Here is a 20,655-nt window from a genome sequence, read left to right on the forward strand (position 1 = left end):
TAGAGCCAGTTAGTCTCGCGTGCCTAGCCGGGCTCGCGCTGTGCATTAGCACGAGCCCGGCTGGGCACGAGACTAGTCCAGGCCCGGTTAAGGTCACGAGACGTCTGTATATATAACAGTCACATAACCAAAAAGTATTACCACCAAAATTAAATTAATAAACTTGAAATGATTCAGCATAGAGCAGCTCGCTTTGTATTGAACCAGCCTGTTAGAGATAGCTAGTATTAGTTCATTGTTGTCATCACTTAAGTGGCCAACCTTACAACTTCGAAGAGAGAGCACTCATCTAATTTTACTTTATAAAATAATCAATAATATTTCTTACAAATTCCAACAAATTATCTCGTACCAACTCCATCACCAATTACTACCACCAGATCAAGAAATGACATGAAGTTCCTCCATTACCAGCCTACCATAGGCTGTTTTAAGTATTTCTTTTTTCCACACACCATTCCCGAATGGAACCGATTGCCTTCAGATATTGTTCATGCCGATCAATTAGATAGTTTCAGAACTTTGCTGAACAGATACTATAATTCATATTTGTAATTGTACTTGTAAATTAGCTTCATGCCCCAGGTGGGCTCTATACCTTCAGTGCTGGTCACTGTAAAGCATTAATACAATACAATACAATACAATATAATAATCATAAAGTAATACTATGCTATACACCCTAATAATACACACTCGTAACAAGCATTATAAATATTAGCATTATAATGGTTGTATGCAACCTGATAGCTAATGGTGATGATTTAAATCATAGATAGTATATTCTATGTACTGTAGAATATACTATCTATGTTTGAATTAAACTGGGTGAGCCGGTACCTTAGTCAAAAAGGGTCTGAGTGGACTTAATGTAAAGGAGTTATGAAATAAACGATTACAACAACAACAAACACACAAACAATCGTTGTGCTGAGTCCAGCATGATTTTGTGAAATATTCCCTCCGCAGTTGAGATATAGTTTTGTTGGCAGTATCATCCGAATATTTCCTAATAGATGACTTAGAAGTTGTCATACCACTGTAAGAAAAACCAATAAAATAAATTTCAAATTCTTGGTTGGTATAATGGCCAAATGCTGTAGTATGTAAATGTAGATACACACCTACCATCAGTAATTTGGACCATGTTGACCTGCAGATCTTCATTATGCTGTTTACAGTCATGGTGTGACACTGAGAGGCAGCAGCCAGGCAGTAGAAAAACCGAAGAAGCCTGGAGAGTGAGTCAGTGAAGAGAAGTGGAGAAATAAATCAAGGATCAGAGTGAGACCTGCAATATAAGACAGCCATATACATTGATGTTAAGTACCTGAATTTCTTCCTCTGTGAACTCATTACTAACATCATAATGACATCCCTCAGACATAAGTCATCCTTTTACTCCCTATATGTGGTGGGTGACCTTTGTATATTGAATATTAAGGCCTCAATTAAGACTGAAGTGCAGTGTGGAGTACAAACATAACTGCAGTTACATGCAGGTTAACATGATCAAATTTTACTTTTAGCTAATAGAAAATCATCAATAAAACACTGAGCAAGCAATAAAAACCGCAAGCATTTCATTTAAGTACATAGCAGCTATACAAAACAGCAATATTCATGCAGATCTGCAGTATAATGCTTTATAGGCACTGATCTAGAAAATAGCCATTGTACCTCATATATCTAGCTGCTCCCAATTCTGTGGGGTACCTTTATTTACCTAACACACATGCAATGCCCTAGAAAATACGTAGATAATAACAATGGAAATGTAACTACTCCATGCACGATAATTTTGCTATTACAAAAAGCCTCACAGAAAAACACTTAGCAATAGCCTACATTATAATGCTGTCAGCTAAATAAAGCATCACACAGGTATCATTGAAGTTTTGCTGAATATTAATTGATTTAGTCTGACTCTCTATTAATATATTGTCTTTATCCTTCTCATTAGACCACCAGGTGACTCCTGTAAGCATTTGAGTGGCTGCAGGTTTGAGGTAGTCATGGATTTTTTTTCTCCTTTCTACACCTTTTCAAACATACTTTTATACATCTTTAGGACCAGGTGTCCTACAAACCTTCAGCACCTGTACTGCAAAGCCTTAATAATAATAACTGCCCTCATCTCTATCAAGTCAGGGTTATGTACTAACATGTGCTAACTGCCATCTCTTATCTTAGCTCTACCAGTGATTATAATATTGCTATTTCCTTCAAATGCAGTTATCACCAATGGAGCATGTAGCTCAGTCTCAGTGTAATACTTCATGGTTGTGACCTTCTTAACTGCTGTCAGCACCACCACAACAAACACAGATACCTCCATCACCACATGATAAGTTCTTGTTCCATAGACTTATAGCCTCAGAAGACAACAAACACATTCATTACAGGATTATTGTGAATAGAGTCCACCACCACCAGAGATGTGTATAAAATGTGACTGATAAAATCTGAATAACATGTATTACCATTATCTTGCATTGTTCAATTACCAGCTGCGACAGCCAGTGTGTCCATAGATTGCCTGCAGTATGGGCAACTCCACAGACTCTGAGAGCACCTGAGGTAGTTATACTGACTTAGAGACCTTTCAATGCTAAACTGGAAAAGAAGTTGATAATACTGAAAACTGTCAGCATTCCTTCGGTTTATGTTGTACTCAACTGGTAGCATCCATGCAGGTGATCAAGTCATGGTTTTTCTTTGTCTGAAGCATTTAGGCCATTTTTCCTGGGGCTTTCCCAGTTGTATGGATAAAACGCTGTAACCACACTGCATGCACTGTTCATACCCATCACTTACATAATTACTCCACCAAAATATGCAATTGAGTGGTAGCCCTAATGAAGTGGCTGTTTTCAGGTCATTTAGTACATAGTGGAAGAGCTGCAATAACATTATGGAGGAATTTACGGCTCTGCTCTACACTAAACGTACTTTATTCATCACAAGTCTACATACATGCATGACACTAAAACCATTAGTTTTCGAGACAATAACAATAGCAGCCGATGTGTATGCATGTACATTTAGCCACCGAAAAGTCTTAAAGGAAACACCTAAAACAACAATACTGAGACTAGTGTGTGCCACATATGCATACATGTGGAGGGTTACAGCTACATTATTAAAGTTTTGTTGGTTTTTTATCTGATGGAAAGCCCAACTCAACACCATCATCAATATATGCAGGATTAGCATGACCCTCCACTTTACTTTCTTCATCTTTTTCATCAATACTATCCCTCCTCCTTAACTCTATCAAGTCAGGATTACGTACCAAAGTGTACGCTAACTGCCATCTCTTCTTAGCTCTAGTTGTGCTTGTAAGGCCTCCTTGAGATGTAGTCACCTCCAAGGGAATATGTAAGTCAGTGTCAGTGTAATATTTGGTGGTTGTGATCTTCTTAACTGCTGTCAACACCACTACAACAAACACAGATAAGATACACATGATTATTGTATCGTACTTACCAGAAGAATGCTGAAGTTGTTGTTCCACAGGTTTACGTTTAGCTCGTTCAGCTGACAGAGACAACAAGTAGACAAACACATTCATCACTGGATTATTGTGAATAGAATCTACCACCACCAGGCCAGTGTATGCAAGATAACCTGTGGAGATATGAATGTGCTAATCGCATTAACTCTGCTTATGACATATTGACTTGATCATTACTTACAAGTTACCATACACAATGTGCATGGGTGTCTGTATTATGAGTGCATGTACATGTGTGCCTGGCATTTCCTATTCAGTTTGCTTGGCAGTTTTATTCTGCCCCCAATGATTTGTGTGAAATGGTAAAGTTATTTACATCCAGGAAGGAATATTATGTTTGGAGCCCTGTAAATCACATCCAACTAGCCATATTATGTGAAAGTCAATGTGAATAGTGTAGACTCATGCCCAGGCTACTTCTTTTCATGTCGTGTGCACAGGGTGGGGGGAAAGGGTCCGGTGTATAGAACCAAAATAGCCACTTTGCTCAGAGCCACGTGAATCATTGAAGGATTGAAGGATTATAAACCAGCAATTAGTCCTGGGCAATACTGAAAATAATGCTATTCGATATATTGACAAGCTTATATTCACGATATGATTAAATATTGAGTATAATTAAATTTGTCAAGCAGTGAGCTAGACTAGTAACATTACATAACACATTATTGCATCATATTATATCATAGAATGTGAAATGGTGCCAGACAACAGCTGGAATTTTTCCATAATCAAATTGTCTTTCCTTGTAGGTATATAGCAAGTGCAAGAAACACAACAACTAGCCAGGTGATATAGGTGATATTGGCGATTATATTGTCTAAACAATATTATTGTGGCTCTATAATTTACCTCAATACAATATATTGTGTAGTTCAATATCGCGATATTGACAATATGTTGAAATATTTCCCAACACTACCAGCAATGAACAAAAATAGGATTTGCAATTCTAGGGCAGTTTTTGAGGCATCATATTATGTACTTTCAAATGTAATATATAAATGATGGATGTTGTATTAGATTGTTTTGATTTTTAGCACCTTCATTTTCAATAAGTTTGACCCCCTTTTGTTCATTTCCCTTACCTTTTCATTGCTCATCATATGCACAAGATGCATATGCACCTGTAAAGTAGCTTCCAGCTAGCACACAGTTACTATATGATTTTGGAGGGGGGTGAGGCTTCAGCACTCCATGCAGCCTCTAGTAGGTGTAAGTTTGATATGCTGACTATTGCACTGTGTATACAGTCGTATTTACAGCAATGAAATGGTCCATTGATAAAAGTCTTTAAAAAGCCATACAGTTAGTTGCAGTCTCAGCCACAAAATGTTGACATAATAGTTCGTGCCTCATTTACATACCTTTATCAAGCCACTCCCAACCTTTGATGGTCAAAGCAGTATCCAAGCGAGACAAATAAAATAGATTCACAGCAGCTGATATTAAGACACGTTGGATGGTCTTGAACAGCCCAACCAATGCATAATAGAAGAGGAAAAAGAATGTGAAGAAGTGAAAGAATCTCCTGGGTAGTATATAGAGATCAACATATATAATGTCGCTATACAATAAGTTGTCCTTACCAGTTATCAACATGTGCTTTATTTCCCTTAGCAAAGAAACACTTCACAGTAAAATACAGGGTATAGTAAATAAAAATTCCCATTACAAATGTTGCACTGATATGAACATGTAAAAGTAAGAATATAACACGAAACTGGCCATGGCATCTCTTACATGAAAAATGCTACACTGTGTAGCACCCTCACTCTTATCGGTTCAACCACAACCATGGTAACTATGAAGATGATGATCACAAACAGTAGTATAAGGAGTATCAAAGTGTATATAATCCATGCTATAAATAGTAACATCAACTGACTACACTATATAGTCAATGTTTGGATTACCCCAAATCACCATTCCAATTTGAACTCCAAAGTAACGTATTGAGCTGGTCTAGAAAAAAAAAAACAAATTGCAGCATTAGATATCTGTAGTATTATCAGTAAAGCTACCAATGTGCGAGCAAATGGCTTCTTCCTTTTGCCAGGTATAAAACTTCTATCTCCTTTCCACAATAATCTACAATAACGTCTGCAACACAAGATTATAACATCATTGTATCATAATCATTCACTCATACCTGTATGTAGCCAGTGAACTAATATATCCTAAGAACACTATAGAGAAGCTCACCAGTGGGACCAAAACAGAAAATAAGTCTGTTAAAAGTGACATGATGTTATAAAGCTAATAACAATATTGCAGCTCACAGCTGAGGCCAGCAATAGCATTACGTAGATGTACATCAAGTGAGGTTTCTTTCAGCAATTCCTCAATTACATAGGATAGCAGAACCAGTAAATTAATCATTTCAAATGTCAACTATTCACATAATATAACATATTCAAATGGTCATCATCACCAAATTATACCGTAAATAATGCTATGGTAATAACAACTGCCACAGACAAGATCCGGACAGAATACTTGAAATCTACAAGGACAACAATTAACACACAGACACATCACATCTCAACATACAAGGGTCCCACTGGTACAGGTAAAGTTGAATAACAGCAAACACCTTATTAGATGGAACCTTCGGTGCCCTGTGAAAATCAAACATGTACACAAGGGATATGATTGAATATATACATGATCCTAAAGAGAGTGCAGCGTTCAACGGAAAGTGCACATATGCCATAGTTAGTGATCAAAATTGGTATTATCATTGATAGGTGTATGAGAGCTTCTATTCCATGCCCGATTACTGAGTTATTCATGAAGAAGACAAGAGTTCATTGACAATCCACTCTCGGCAACCATTGTCAGTTGGTTTAGGCACTTGTTATTAGACTGTTAGGTAAGGATTTTATGGAATGTGTGATGTGGTCTATACCCATGACTGAATTAGCTATGGGCTAACTGTCCACTAGTATATCTTCAGGTATAAGTGACCTCCACTTTCTATGATCAATATAATCAAACTTAAAATTCCTAAATTTTCATTTCTTTACTTTTTTTGTAACAAAAGCATAACCATGACTGGTGAACCTGTGCATGCCACATCAAAACAAAGAATGTCCCAGAATTAGCTAATGCTTTTGTAATGATGCCACCAAAATTAGCTAATACTTTTGTTGAACATGTGCCCCTAACTATCAATTACTGAAAAGTGGAGAGTCAATACAGTCACTAGAAAATATATGGATGAATTCTGTTACAAACATAGAGAAGCCATCAGCACTAGCTACCATGAGTTGACACCTTGCACTGTCAGTGAAGATAAATGGGACATGAAGGAGAACAAAGGCAAGTCCATGGTGCATGCAGTCTTTGCACTGTGATATGCCAAAAGGCACCTTTCGGGCTGAAGCGATGTCTAGCAGTGAAAAAAAAAAGACAAATTCATAGCCTTAGCTGTTATTGAATTATGCTTGTCTGAAGGCATCAATCAGGCAGTTAAATAGTCAGCAGTAACTGAATTCCATTGAATAAAAATTTTTACTTTTGTAGCAATTTATTAGAAGATTTCAGTTGGGTAATATTGAAGTTATTTTAGGCTTGGTTATATAGTATTATACCATCAAGGTGCCCTGAATGTATTGTGAGGCTGGTTTCTGATCAACCTTCTTTGTGAGAAGTTGCAACCTTTGTGATCCCTAATATACAGTGTACCGTACTGCATGATACCACAGTGTGGTGCTTTTGATCTTCACTGCAGGTGTGGTATATATCTAGCTAACAACTTTAATTGCGACTGTGTTAAGCTATATATCACTGACTATATATTAAAGCATAATATCATTCCATTTTCTATGAAAAGCTGCTATAACAGTGAAGTTGGAAGCATATGGAATTCATGGGCCGTATAGCACATGAGGCCTGCAATGCATATTAAAGCCATGCAGTGTGCAAGAGTTTCGAGTTCAGTGTAATACAGTACATTCTATTTCAAACTATATATATAGCTATATATCCTTATGTTTACCTGTTAAATATCCTCTTGACATGTCCAATGTGATGGTTAATTGTGTGCTGAGGTGGAAATGGCTACACAACAGATATCACTCATGTCTACACACCATTACTGTATACACTTATTTCACCTTCCCTAATATCAGGTACACAACAGACTGTACTCCTCTCCATATAAAGAATCCTCCAATGATGGCATAGCAGATGCTGTTGATAACACACCACACAAGTAGGACTGCTCGTTGAGATCTACGAAGAACCTATAAATGAGCTTGTTCAGTATTGCAGTATAATGAGTAAATCATACCACAATATCAATATCATCCATGATGGCATCATCACAACTCTTACAGGTCAGTCCCAAATTAATAAACCTAAAATGATACATTATATATAACAATCTTTCTGGTGACTGATGGTTAGGTTAAATGCAGAGAAGGTTGCAGATTCTGTTGTAACTCCTTTGGCATGTGCCTGTTACACCAGAGGATACTAGTTTCTCTGCATTCATATAGATCCTAATAGGTATTTATGGTGGGACAGCACTTATGATAAAATCATGCATCATGAATAGTATTAGGTAATGGGGGCTTCCATCAAGAGCACATGTAAACTTGCCAGATGTGCCCCAGCCACTAAATATTTCAATGGTTAAAAATTGCTATTGTTTCGTGTATAAAATAGTATATTATGTGATAGTGAATCAATTATATTATTAGTATAAAAACAGGGAAACAGCTAGTGCAGGAGTTACACATACAGAAGGATTTATCGTATACACCTATGGGATAATTCTATAAGTACAGGAGGTCTGTATCTATCCCTAATGCTGCATACTAGCAGTATAAATCAGGAGCTCATCGAGTCTGTAGCTCCTGTATAAATACTAGCAGTATAACATTCGTATAAAGTTACAATGTCTGGTCTAAAAAATGGTATTCTTTTCCTAATTCAAATCTGAAATTCAGCCCACTACATCAGAAATCTGTTAATGCTTACATGAATGCTCTAGTACAGAGTAAATTTGGCTGCTCTTTTAGTATTTCAACATTTTAGCAAACTTTTCAGAGCCCATGTCTCTGTTAGATAAATAATACTATAAATTATTGTGTTGTATACAAGCTGTTAGCCAGTGGCGGAGGAAGTAGTTGATATGAGGGGGGGGGGAAGGGCTGACCAGGGGCAGATCTAGACTTATGGAAAGGGAGGTCAAAATGAACTGAGGCACTACATTGTCTCTAGTTTGGTGAGGTGAGACCAAAAAACAAAACAAAAAAGGTCACAGTCAGCTGACAATAGCTGCTCACCTCACCAGCTATGCATTTATAGCTGATAAACTACATAAAACCCTTACATAGCTCGCTACACACTGCTCTAATACTGTGACTGCTTTATTAGAGTGACTGCTCTATTAGAGTATCTCGATCTTTATCTTTCAGCCATACTCCAAGAAGGATAATTTCGACGTGATATCATTCTGAGGGGGATTCAGCCCCCTATTCCCCCCTTCTGCCACCTATGCTGTTAGCTAATCAGTCACTATTTATGTTGACAAATAAACAATGTGTTAAGATTCCTGCTGTATACTTAAACATTCAAAGGATTTCCTGAAACCCTTGAAAAATACCCTCCTGATCATAGATGCACATAATATGGATGTACATGCACACATGTCACAGCATGAATATGCAGCTGGGTACATAATTTATATACATATGCACAGCTGTGTGATTTATAAGTGGACAAACAGTCCAACAGGCTGAATAGATACCTAAAGGAATTTTCAGTGTAATTTCATTTATTTGGATATGAATTTCTTATGGTGATTTCTCAAATTTTAAAGCATTCAAGACCCAAGGAATTGCATTTTTTGGGCTCATACTATGAAATTTCAATCACCGGATGATGTTAACATTCATGTAGCTAAAACACAAAACTATACAGAACCCTACATTAGATATCCATGTTAGGATGTTATAAAACAGTTTAAGTAATTCCATCAGTATATTGTCCAGTAGTAATATAATAGGAGAATTAATTTGTGCAGCTATATTTTCACACCACCATATCTAGGCATCTTATATTATCACAAATACTGAAAGTTTATCTTCAAAAATGTGCACTCATGTACATACACAAACACATACTCACATGCACACACTCATGCAGGCACGCACACAGGCATGCACGCACACACACACGTACACACACACATGCACGCACACACACATGCACACACACGTACACACATGCAGGTACTATGAGTCGGCGCAGGCAAATCTTCTTAAGGCAGGACCAATACCCACTGGAGGCTGTGCCATGTTTCACATGTGAAGGGGTGGGTAGCTGAAGTACCTTTACCCACTATGTGAGGCACGGACAGCTGGTATCCAGGTACCCATTCATGGGTGGGCTGTTTCTCCATATGACACCAGGCCTCCAGGGTAGACTGGAGCAATGTGAGTAGTTTCTTGCTCAAGGAAACATGCCAACAATAACACCAATTTGGCATAGCTGGGCATCAAATTTTAATGCAAGGCCATTGCTCTATCCATTTGGCTATGTTGCCTGTGTACCACACAGAAACACACACACACACACACACACACACACACACACACACACACACACACACACACACACACACACACGCGTGCGTGCGCACACACACACACACACACACACACACACACAAACAAATGCACAAAGCAAAAAAGCAAGGTCTTCAGCTACCATGCTAGCACAATCACGCCTAACCAATGAGCCAGCACAGGGACACCTGTGCACTATACTCAGGTGCTAGGAGTCAGAGCAAGCAAATCCTCTTAGTAACCCACAGAAGGCTGTACCATGTCCCACTGGTGAAGGTGTGGGCACCCAAAAGTCCCACCTGGACCTTCACCCGTTATGTGAGACATGGACAGTTCCCCAGTTAATATCAGGTACCTATTGATATTACAGCTGGGTGGATTGCTTGACACCAGGCCACCCAGGAACCTTTTGATTACCAGGCTGATGCTTTAGCCACTTGGCTATACTGCATACACACACACACGTATACACACAGACACAGACACACACACACACATGCACATACACATGCGTGCACATGCACACACACAAACACATACTCATGCACACACAAAATTAATACAAACGTACACGCACGCACGCATGCACACACACACAAGCGCACATGCACACACACAAACACATACGCACGCACACACAAAATTAATACAAACATGTATGCACGCATGCACACACACAAACACATACATACATTTTTATGTGGCATCAATCACCCCATGCCAGCTAGCAGTTAAAACTTACAACAATAAAATATACACTAATCCAACAATTTGGGATAAAATCTGAGCCACTCCATGTATGGATGCAAAGAGTGCAAAAAATCCTAGTGGATAAATCATCATAACACCAACCAGAGCAATTCCTGTTGGTTAAGACATGTGCATAATTTTTTTTTAATTTAAAGATTAAACATATAATCACCTCTCCAAATATTGGCAATATAGCTAGCACTTTCCAAACCACTTCCATTCAATGCTAGAGACACAAATTGACCAGCCAGAGCTCCAAAGGCAGCTGCGTAAACCCATCGGTCTTTTGTTTCATGAATTAAATTTACCGGCCTGTAAAATTTTATGGAAAACATTACAACATTTCAACACAATACAATTCTTTTTTTTATTTCAAGGCAAATATTTGGTCACATACCCTATCATTTTGACTTACACAGGAATTCCAAAATATCCAGCACAAGTTGTTTGAAATTTGTTAGTTCTTCTCTGCAGTAGTGAGTACAGGAACAAGATAACGATCTAGGATGATGAACTGTCATTTGACTTTCACAACATTTGAACACCTTCTTACTGAGTAGATTAAAAGAGCCACAGTGAATCCCACATTATATCTATCACAGCTGTTACTATGTAATAAACAGTTAGTACATGAATCACACTCATTTTGCATCATGCACTTGCATACATATGTAATAAGGGGCGGATCCAGACTTTTGAAAAGGGGGGATCAAAATGAAATGGCACCACATTGCCTGGTGTGGTAAGGTGAGACCAAAAGAAAAAGGTAACAACCTGCATCTGGCAATAGCTGCCCACCTCACCAGGTACGCATTTATAGTTCATAAACTACATTTTTATTTATTAATGCTTTACAGCACAAGTGCTGAAGGTCTGTAGGACACCTGGTCCTACAGCCTGCTCAAAGACTTTAGCTACTTAAGGTGTGTTTGAAAAGTTGGAGAAAGGAGAAAAAATCCATGACTGGACCTAAGTAGCCTCAAACCTGCAGCCATCCCATTTACGCTTGAACACTTACAGGAGTCTACCAGGTGGTCAGGATGTTTTCTCCTTGTTATTTTCATGTAACTATATCCATAGGAATTCTAGAGAGCATAAAAATCCTTACATAGCTTGCTACACACTGTTCTAATACTGTGACTGCTTTGTTAGAATAATTGCTCTATTAGAGTACCTCGATCTTGGTATATACACTAAAAATTTTTAGAGGGGAGTCAAGAGCTCCCATTGACCACCCCACCCTGTATCCACCACTGTGTAATGCATGCATGTATGCACAACTACCTGTCCACATCACCTGGCCCACCTACCCAAACAATCTATATATTATTATCAGAAGACCGTTCATTTAGTAGCTTGTGTCATCAACCTGGTCTGCAAATAGAATGCTTGTGTTTTTGGATAGAAGAACCGGCCCTAATGGCACACCCATCCACCACACTGAATGGGTGCCTCCACTACTGTAGCCTATAAGTATCTGGCCTTCCTCTTGTCTCACAAGTGGAAAACTCCATAATATTGTAATATGATTAGCTGGCTTTGGTTTTTCCCTGTTGTAATCAGCGCATCAGGGGTTGTCGTTTCTCCTCCAGTCATCCCCTTAAGGGTCAAATTCCAGCCTTGCACTGGGGGAGGGATGCCTTGGGGCTGTCTAAGCCCCCTTTCATCCCTCTCTTCTATCCTTTGTTCTGTAGATTCTGTTGTTTTAGTTCTGTACGTGAAGGGCATAGGTAAAACTTTTTAAATAGAACATCTTAGCTTAGAGTTGCCACCTGAAGAAAAACTATAGTTCCTATGTTCGATCTCTCGAACTCTCTCCTCATACTGACAATGCTTCACACTTTCATGTTGGTGATAGGGGTTGGAACGGTTAGAGGGGCATATGGGTTAAATATCTAACATCATAAAAAGTAGGTTGAAACCAACAACTTCATCTAGGAGAGTACCAGCATCACAGTTTGCAGTACAGAGGGAGAGACTCACCAGTCAAAGGTTGAAAGGAAGGCTCAGTGGATACATCATGGCAGACTTCAGATTGTCATGCTGAGGATGTGTAAGAATGCTTGAGTGCCATGTGAAGGATGTGTTATATACCCTGTTGTTGGCTTACAATGCCATTTGCAACATTCTGTAAATGATTCTGTGAATGCTATCCCACTAGGGACCTGTGAGAAGGCTTACAGCCTGTGAAGACAGGGAGTCAGAAACATGTAGCTGAGCATGAAGAATACAGAAAAAGATCCCAGACCCAGAGGTGACTTGATCACTGACCCACAACATGCAGTCTAGGCATGCGCCAGAGGAACCACAACAACCGGGATCTGAGACCTTTCTGCATTCAACCTGTACTTAAATATGAGGGAATCCCTGACCCTGTCTATAATCTGCCCACATAGTCAGGGACAGTGCCGCCACTCATCTGGCTGGTACTAAGTATATACTCTTTATTTTGTTGTAACTTGATTTGTGACACAATTCTATAATGTATTAAATAAATAGTCACCAACTAAGATGCCAGTTGCTGGTGTCTTGCCAAGACACCAACAACTAGCATCTGTACCGGCGGCATCTCACACTGATTGCCAGTATGCACAAGCATACATGATGCCTCGGCACAACTGTTCTCGCAACTGTTAGTGGCACCTCCCTTTCGCTAAAAGTTGACGGAGCTAAAAGTGGAGCCGTGCCAGACTCGAGTGCGGCCAAACTACACCCTACTGAATTTTTATTTTTTATTTATTTATTTTATTTTATTTTTTAAGATACTAAGACAATGATAATATAAATAAACACTTAAACAGTGGGCAGAGAGACAAACTCTGCCCAGTCCTGGGATGACGGTATCGTTGCCATTACAGAAGCAGCATTGCCACGTTGAACGTCAATGGCAACCTTCTGAATCAAAAATTGGGTGGTCCTATTATCACCAGACTGTTCCATCACCCGGGAACCTATCCGCCTCACTAATGAGCGTGCACAATTGTTGAAACTTCAGGCGGGATCGACCACTGATGACTCAAGTTTGTCTATTTAGCCAAAAGAAAGTTTGGTTTGTTTAATAACAAAGCTTATGATATTAGGCCACTCCAATTGGTAATTATGTTTCTGGTCAACCGCCCGCATCCTTTTTTGGAGAATGTTAAATTTCAGAAATACACGAGATACATGGGTAAAATGCCCGCATCAGCTTATTGAAAAACCTGGATTTCAGAAACAAATAGCTATTGGGCTGCAACAAGTATGCTAAATCTAACCATAATTTGTATTTTATCAGTGAAAACCTGCAAGAAATGGACATAGTGCATAGTACAGATCGATATACTCTAATAGAACAGTCAGTAAATCACAAAAAGTACTCTAATTGAGCAGTCACTTCATTGTTGCTTTGTTGCTGAATCCCACCCGCCCGCACCTAGGACTCATTTTCAAAGGACCAGGAACATAATTACCAATTGGAGTGGCCTTATTAAACGCACATGCGTGCAATGATACGCCAGACCCGCGAAGATCTGGCTATGAGACTACAATGATACTGTGATGCCACCATAGATAATGTATGTCACATGGATTGGAAACGCCCGTATTATTTACATAGTGACGTCATGGGCTATCCTCGTTTCGCTGCGCGTAATGCACCTATCAATGTTAAGCCCCACTACCCCCCTCCCGGGCTTACTAGGGGATTAGTGGGGGATTTTGACCTGATTTGATCTGAAACTCTGCCCCACTAGTGGGGCATTTGACCGCTCGAAATTTTAGGCGTTTGTTTTAACTTGCAAGCTGAAGGAATTGACCTGTTTCCTAAAGTACCTAACAGCCATACTACATGGAGATTTGACCACTAGTCGTTCCCCCATGGGTGGAGAATTTGATTTTTCAAAAAGTCAAATCCCCACCATTTCCCCCACTACGCCCGGGAGGGGTAGGTGGGGGATAACATTGATAGGTGCATAAACTTTATGTCCTCGACAGGTGGAAGATTTCGCTGTTCTTGTAACCAGCAAATTAGTGTTTGTTGTTTACAGCTGGGTTAGTTATCACCTACACTAATTGGAGGCTGGACTGGGTAGGGACGCTGGAGGGCAGTAAACAATAGCGTAAGAAAATTCAGGTTCAAAGGTGAAATATGGTGTTTCAAAACGGTTGTGCAAATTTCCTGAAGAAACAGAAAGTGTAGCATTGTTTCTTTGCTGCTGTTTACACCACTTGTAGCAGGTAGAGTGTAGTAGGCTAGCTAGATATAGTCTCGCGTGGCCAGACCGCTTTTTTCCGTATATTGGGTGGGGGAAAAGGGTCTGGTGCAACTCCAATAGCTGTTTACTTCTGAGCCGTCCCCACATTCCGGGGACGCTAATTGAATAACATTGGTCACAAAGGAGGTGCCATGACGTCAGTAAGTTAACTAGAGATCTGTTTATCCTTTAAACGAATCTTAATTTGCTCCGATGTCTCTTTTATAGCGTCTTGAAAGTTAATCCTCATCGTGTAACAAGACTCACAACCGGAGCAGGAGTGTAGGAATACTTCATAGTTTTACTGACGTCATGGCACCTCCTTTGTGACCAATGTTATTCAATTAGCGTCCCTGGAATGTGGGGACGACTCAAAAGTAAACAGTTATTGGAGTTGCACCAGACCCTTTTTCCCTACCCAATATACGGAAAAAAGCGGTCTGGCTACGCGAGACTGAGCTAGATATTCACTGCTTCGATAAAACTTCAGAAAACAGGCACTACTTTGTGCTATCGTTTAGCTCAAGCTGAGCAGTACTGTAGCATAAAATTTATTTCAATGTATCACACATTTCTTTAGTTGTGTAAATGCGGTGACGAGAAGTTGGCTAATAGTACTGCTGTTGAATTATTAGCTGGTGCATACCTGCCATTGTCACCTGCCGCAAACAATATTTCTCCCAGTGCCTAGTCTCGTGTCCAGACCGCTTTTTTTGTGTGGGGGCCGCCCCCACACAAAAAGAAAAAAGCGGTCTGGGCACGAGACTACCCAGTGCCCACAGACATGCTGTGTTCTTGTTCAGTACAACGCAACACAATAAACAATGTAAAAGGAATGTCCACGCCTTCGAACCGGCCTTCAAACCAGCAAGAGAAAGCCAAACAGCCACTCAACAAATTTCCCAATGTTTGGCGCACCGTAACTAGGATAGGAAAATAATTTAACGGGCGTTTCCAATCCATTAGGAACGCATACATTATCTATGATGCTACGTACCTTTCTTGCTCGCTTTCTTGCGCCGTGCAGTTGTTGAAGAAAACACAACTCACCATCATTCTCTCGGTAAAGTGAAAGACGTCGAGCTCTCTTACAATATATAGAGGGTGTGGCACAGTACCTCGCCCCAAGTAATCACGTGATAAGTGTCGAAGTCACGAGACTTAGATCCGACTGTTCAAACTACTCTAACAGAACAGTCATTAATATGCTCTGTGTGTGTGCACGCGTGGGTGTGTATGTGTACATGTGTGTGTTGGGGTGGGTGGGTGTGGGTATACCATAAAATGTTTTTGTTATTTGTTGACTTATACAAGGCCTACAATTCTGTACTCAGAACAGCTCCTTGGTGTGCATTTTAGAAGTATGGTGTATCTGATGTTATAATTGAGCCGGCTTGCATGATGGAATGTCTGCTACAGTAACAGATAGAGGTGAAAAGTTATGCAGAGCCATTCTCGGTTCTTGCCAAGGACATACTATTACTCCAACTCTGTTTATGGATTAGTGATTGATAGGTGGCTTAGTCAGTGTCAAGCAGTAGTTGAGAAGCTGGTTGGAGAGAAAACCAGGAGACCAAACTGTCAGAATGCTTGTTTGCCAATGATGCTGCTCTGGTGTGTTCTTGTAGAGAGGGCTGCTATATAGGATATTTAACAAAGTAGCTGGTGAGCTTGGTCTTACCCTGAGTGTCCCTAAGACCCTAAGACAAAGCTGCTGTTTGCTGGGATTGGTCTCACCAAAGATGACTTGGCTCTAGTAGTATTGGATGGAAGTGGTTGATCCATTTAAGTATTTGGGATTATCCAGAGCATTGGCAATCTTCGAGATTCTGTGTTTACTGCATCATATTTGACATTGGAGACCAAGAGAACAGTGTACAGATCTGTTGCATTGCATGGGAGTGTTGCTTTATGGTATGGGCCCCCCACCCAAGAGTTGTTGTTGGACAGGTTTCACTGGAGATGTATACGTTGCATTTTGGGTATTAGTATAACTGTACAATGGAAGAATCACCTCATTACTGCTGAGCTGGCTGGCAGATTTGGTATGATTGAATCCATAGGTGGATCTGAGGGGCGCCAAGGGGTGCTGTACCTTCTCTTGCCCCCCTTGTACTCACAGTACTATGTTGATACCAGAAACTGGAATCATGCATTCACACTGTATTCAGAAGTATGATATAGAAAGCCAATGGGCAAAGACAACAGTTATAAATGTACTTTACAGTTACACTGTACATTGTAAAGAAAGCAAGGCAAGCAAGTTTGAATTTTTGTGCCAAGGTCAAGATACTCTAATAGACCAGTCACAATTCTAATGTCATTATGCAAATATACACTTTGTTAGCTAAATGCTATCCCCAAATTCAAACCTAGGAGGTCTAATTTTACAAAAAGTTCTCTAACTACCGTCTTACAACTGTATGTCTATATATCATTCATCCAGCTATACTGAATAAAGTTATGACTCTGAATATAACTTGTGTACTAGAATTCCTCTTAGTGGAATAAACACTGTTGCATGCACACTACAACTTCTTTCCCCCCATGCCCCTCCCCTGACAATGCCTCTTAGATCCACCTATTATTGAGTCTATTGGTGATTTGTTAACGTCATAAAGATTGAGATGGTTAGGACATGTTGCTTGAATGCCTGACATAAGGCAACCCAAGAAGCTATTGTTGGTTGGCTCTCTCAGAAGTACCCTACTCATGGTGTCAAGCTCCATTGGTGGGACAAGGACAAGGTCCACCAGGATCTGAAGGAGTGTGGAGTAGATGAGTCATCTTGGTATAAAGTAGCCCAAGATCATACCAGATGGAGAACTTTTTATAGTGAAGGACTTGATCAGCACGTGATGGCTCCACCTTTGAATAAACCATTTATATGTGCCACCTGCCATCAACCATTTTGAAGAAAGCAAGACATTACAAGGTACCGATGTACTATACCACCCATCCTTGTCATTGACAAAAAGGAGTGGACAAATCCTCCGCTGGACAGTATCATCCCAGGATGGCTGCCTTCAATTTCAAGTGTGTGTGTGTGTGTGTGTGTGTGTGTGTGTGTGTGTGTGTGTGTGTGTGTGTGTGTGTGTGTGTGTGTGTGTGTGTGTGTGTGTGTGTGTGTGTGTGTAACTTTTATTCTCCACATAAGTTAGAGTTTAGATATATATAGTCTTGCATGTAATTTTAATAGTCTAATAGTACAGTCAGATCAACCATAATAATGATGACATTATCTATTTAACCAACACAAATTTAACAACTTTAGTTTCTGTTATACAACGTACAGTAACATTATCTATTTGACTCTATATTTGACATCACACTTTGATTAAAGACTGCACGAGCAGTTTGTAGCTAATGTCCACTTCATCAAACTGCTTGGATGGAATGGACATGCATGTAGTTATATCATGTACAATATTTTTCTTTAATCTTTAAGTTCATGCAAAAACTATAATGCTAACTTGATCTCATAGCTTAGATAGAGTAAATTATGCTAAATCCTTATACTGATGTGTGCATGTGAGCAGTATTGATCTTTCAATCATGACAAGTAACATTTATTGTGTCTTCTTCTTAACCAGCAGTTTCTTTGTTTCGTGCAGCATGATGGTAAGAAGGAACTACGGTTAAGCATTCCCTACATTGGTCAATTGGCTGTGTATTTTCCTGCCATCAATAATCCTATAAACCCTAAGTTCTTCTTAGTTTAATGCCACATTACAATGGAGATGATGGAATTTGGCTATTCTGCTGGTTGTTTAGTGCATGAATAGGTGAATATGTTTTTTGGGTGTAAACCTTCTTATAACTTAACTATAGTATATAATTAATAATAACATACGCATTACAAATTTTATTGAAGTCAGTGCATATTCTGCCCAATAACCAAAACTGAAAGGCAGCAACAGGTGCTTTGTGAGAAGTGCCTGTTCAGTATATCTTTCAGTTTTGGTTAGCTAACATCACAGTGTAATAGACCAATACAAGCAAACAGATTATTCTGTATTCAACAAGGCATTAAGGGGATTAGCCGGAATACCAGCTCTTCAGCAGTGGTCTGGTTGGCTTGTGAGATTGCCATAAGAATGTATAGCATGCATGCATGCAATATTTTTAGCTATCATGTCACACTGTCTCTTAACTAAGAGATCATATAATAATTTGATGCTTAACACAAGCTATCATCAATAGGGAGATCATCCAATATGTAAAGTGAGGAAGCTATGCACACATCTTTAATTATAACAGCTGCATTTACAATATATTGCTCAGAGCAGACAATTCACCTGATGCACTCATTCACAATAAGTTACTTATAGTTAGCTCCATATGCTTATTTTAGTTATAATCTTAATTCTGCTTTTCTGCACACATGTTTCCATGGTAACCAGCACACAACATTTTATGTTGCATTATGCCTATTAATGATGTGAAATTAATTGTTTTTAAATTTGTTTTTCCTATTTTCATGGTGTTGTGAAAAAATGAAACTTGCCTCACATGCTTAAGAATTTTTATACTCATGTGTTGAACAGTTATTCAGTTTTTGTTTTCTGCTGCTGCAAACAGGCTTTGGCAATGAAATTTATCAAAAACCACCATTTATAAAAATTGCTTACTAGCTACAACAGATTATGGCCTTGGTGCACGCATACGTGGCCATTTAGCTACTTAACTTCCAGCATATGGTCACACCACTAGACTTTGTCTTGGTGGTATAGTAGCTCATGCACAGGACTTGGAAAGTAATAAATGATGTTCATTATTCATAGCCATACAAGGTCTCACAGGTACCAACATTAATTAGTTGCCATGTGACTTGGAGTGTATAGTAAATTAGGTTTTAGTGACATGAATTATCCTATAACTTATGTATATGATCTTACACTGACCAAATGTAATTTAGTCCCCTCCCAAGTGTATGATCTCCTCTTGCTGTATAGCGCCATGACTACCACCATGCACATGACACCATTCAAGTGCAATATTGTATTGTGGTAAATTTGTCACCAGCAATTATGAATATACTTATATAGCTTCACTGCATGGCCCACTGAGTCATGCACGCTTTGGAGGGCCTTTCTCAAAGTTTTTTTTTTCCTATCTCATGTACAGAGGACGGACTTAAATACCTTTAATAACTAAAATTCACGAGGTATACCAAGGCATATATACAACCAGAAAAAGTACTTAAATTCCTTTACTAATATAAAGCCATAATGTAAACAGTTGATTTGCTTCAACACATTATATGCCTCATTGAACTCAAATCTTATTTTTACACCGGCACAATGCATGGTGTACATAATGTGTCCATGGGGTATATTTTATTTATTTGTTGATTAGCAAAACCCATCAAGGGTACAACAAAAATCATGTGTAGTGGCTAACTAAAAATGAGATAAATAACCGTTAAAGGAATCTAAATCACAATTACTTAAGTCTTCAATGTATAAACTCCAACTTTTCAAACACACCTTAAGTAGTTAAAGTCTAAGTAGCTAAAGTCTTTGAGCAGGCTGTAGGACCAGGTGTCCTACAGACCTTCAGCACTTGTGCTGTA

At 39.2% G+C, this 20,655-nt stretch overlaps 1 protein-coding gene across 1 annotated transcript; it reads right to left on the bottom strand.

Annotated features, from left to right (window-relative positions):
• Positions 1–2,969: 2,969 nt before the first annotated feature.
• LOC136262465 (stimulated by retinoic acid gene 6 protein-like) lies at positions 2,970–16,218 on the bottom strand. Its single transcript, XM_066056741.1, has 19 exons — positions 16,078–16,218; positions 11,402–11,456; positions 11,264–11,349; positions 11,021–11,160; positions 10,841–10,961; positions 7,815–7,881; positions 7,639–7,767; positions 7,521–7,582; positions 6,071–6,138; positions 5,962–6,023; positions 5,800–5,911; positions 5,670–5,748; positions 5,542–5,620; positions 5,434–5,482; positions 5,261–5,381; positions 5,107–5,202; positions 4,885–5,048; positions 3,490–3,630; positions 2,970–3,441 (listed from the first exon to the last, which is right to left on the bottom strand). The coding sequence occupies exons 1-19, from the start codon at positions 16,134–16,136 to the stop codon at positions 3,143–3,145; spliced, it is 1,989 nt and encodes a 662-aa protein (XP_065912813.1). The 5' UTR covers positions 16,137–16,218; the 3' UTR covers positions 2,970–3,142.
• Positions 16,219–20,655: the final 4,437 nt, after the last annotated feature.

The sequence above is a fragment of the Dysidea avara genome, chromosome 7 (assembly GCF_963678975.1).
Source record: "Dysidea avara chromosome 7, odDysAvar1.4, whole genome shotgun sequence".
Classification (NCBI taxonomy): domain Eukaryota; kingdom Metazoa; phylum Porifera; class Demospongiae; order Dictyoceratida; family Dysideidae; genus Dysidea; species Dysidea avara.

Bases quoted from the DNA above. Each gene is read 5' to 3' on its own strand.
- LOC136262465 (XM_066056741.1), bottom strand. From the start codon at position 16,136: ATGATGGTGAGTTGTGTTTTCTTCAACAACTGCACGGCGCAAGAAAGC. The intron at 7,768-7,814 runs GTATGATTTACT...GCTCATTTATAG, and splicing joins TGGATGATATTGATATTGTG to GTTCTTCGTAGATCTCAACG. The intron at 5,049-5,106 runs GTAAGGACAACT...TATACTACCCAG, and splicing joins AAAGCACATGTTGATAACTG to GAGATTCTTTCACTTCTTCA.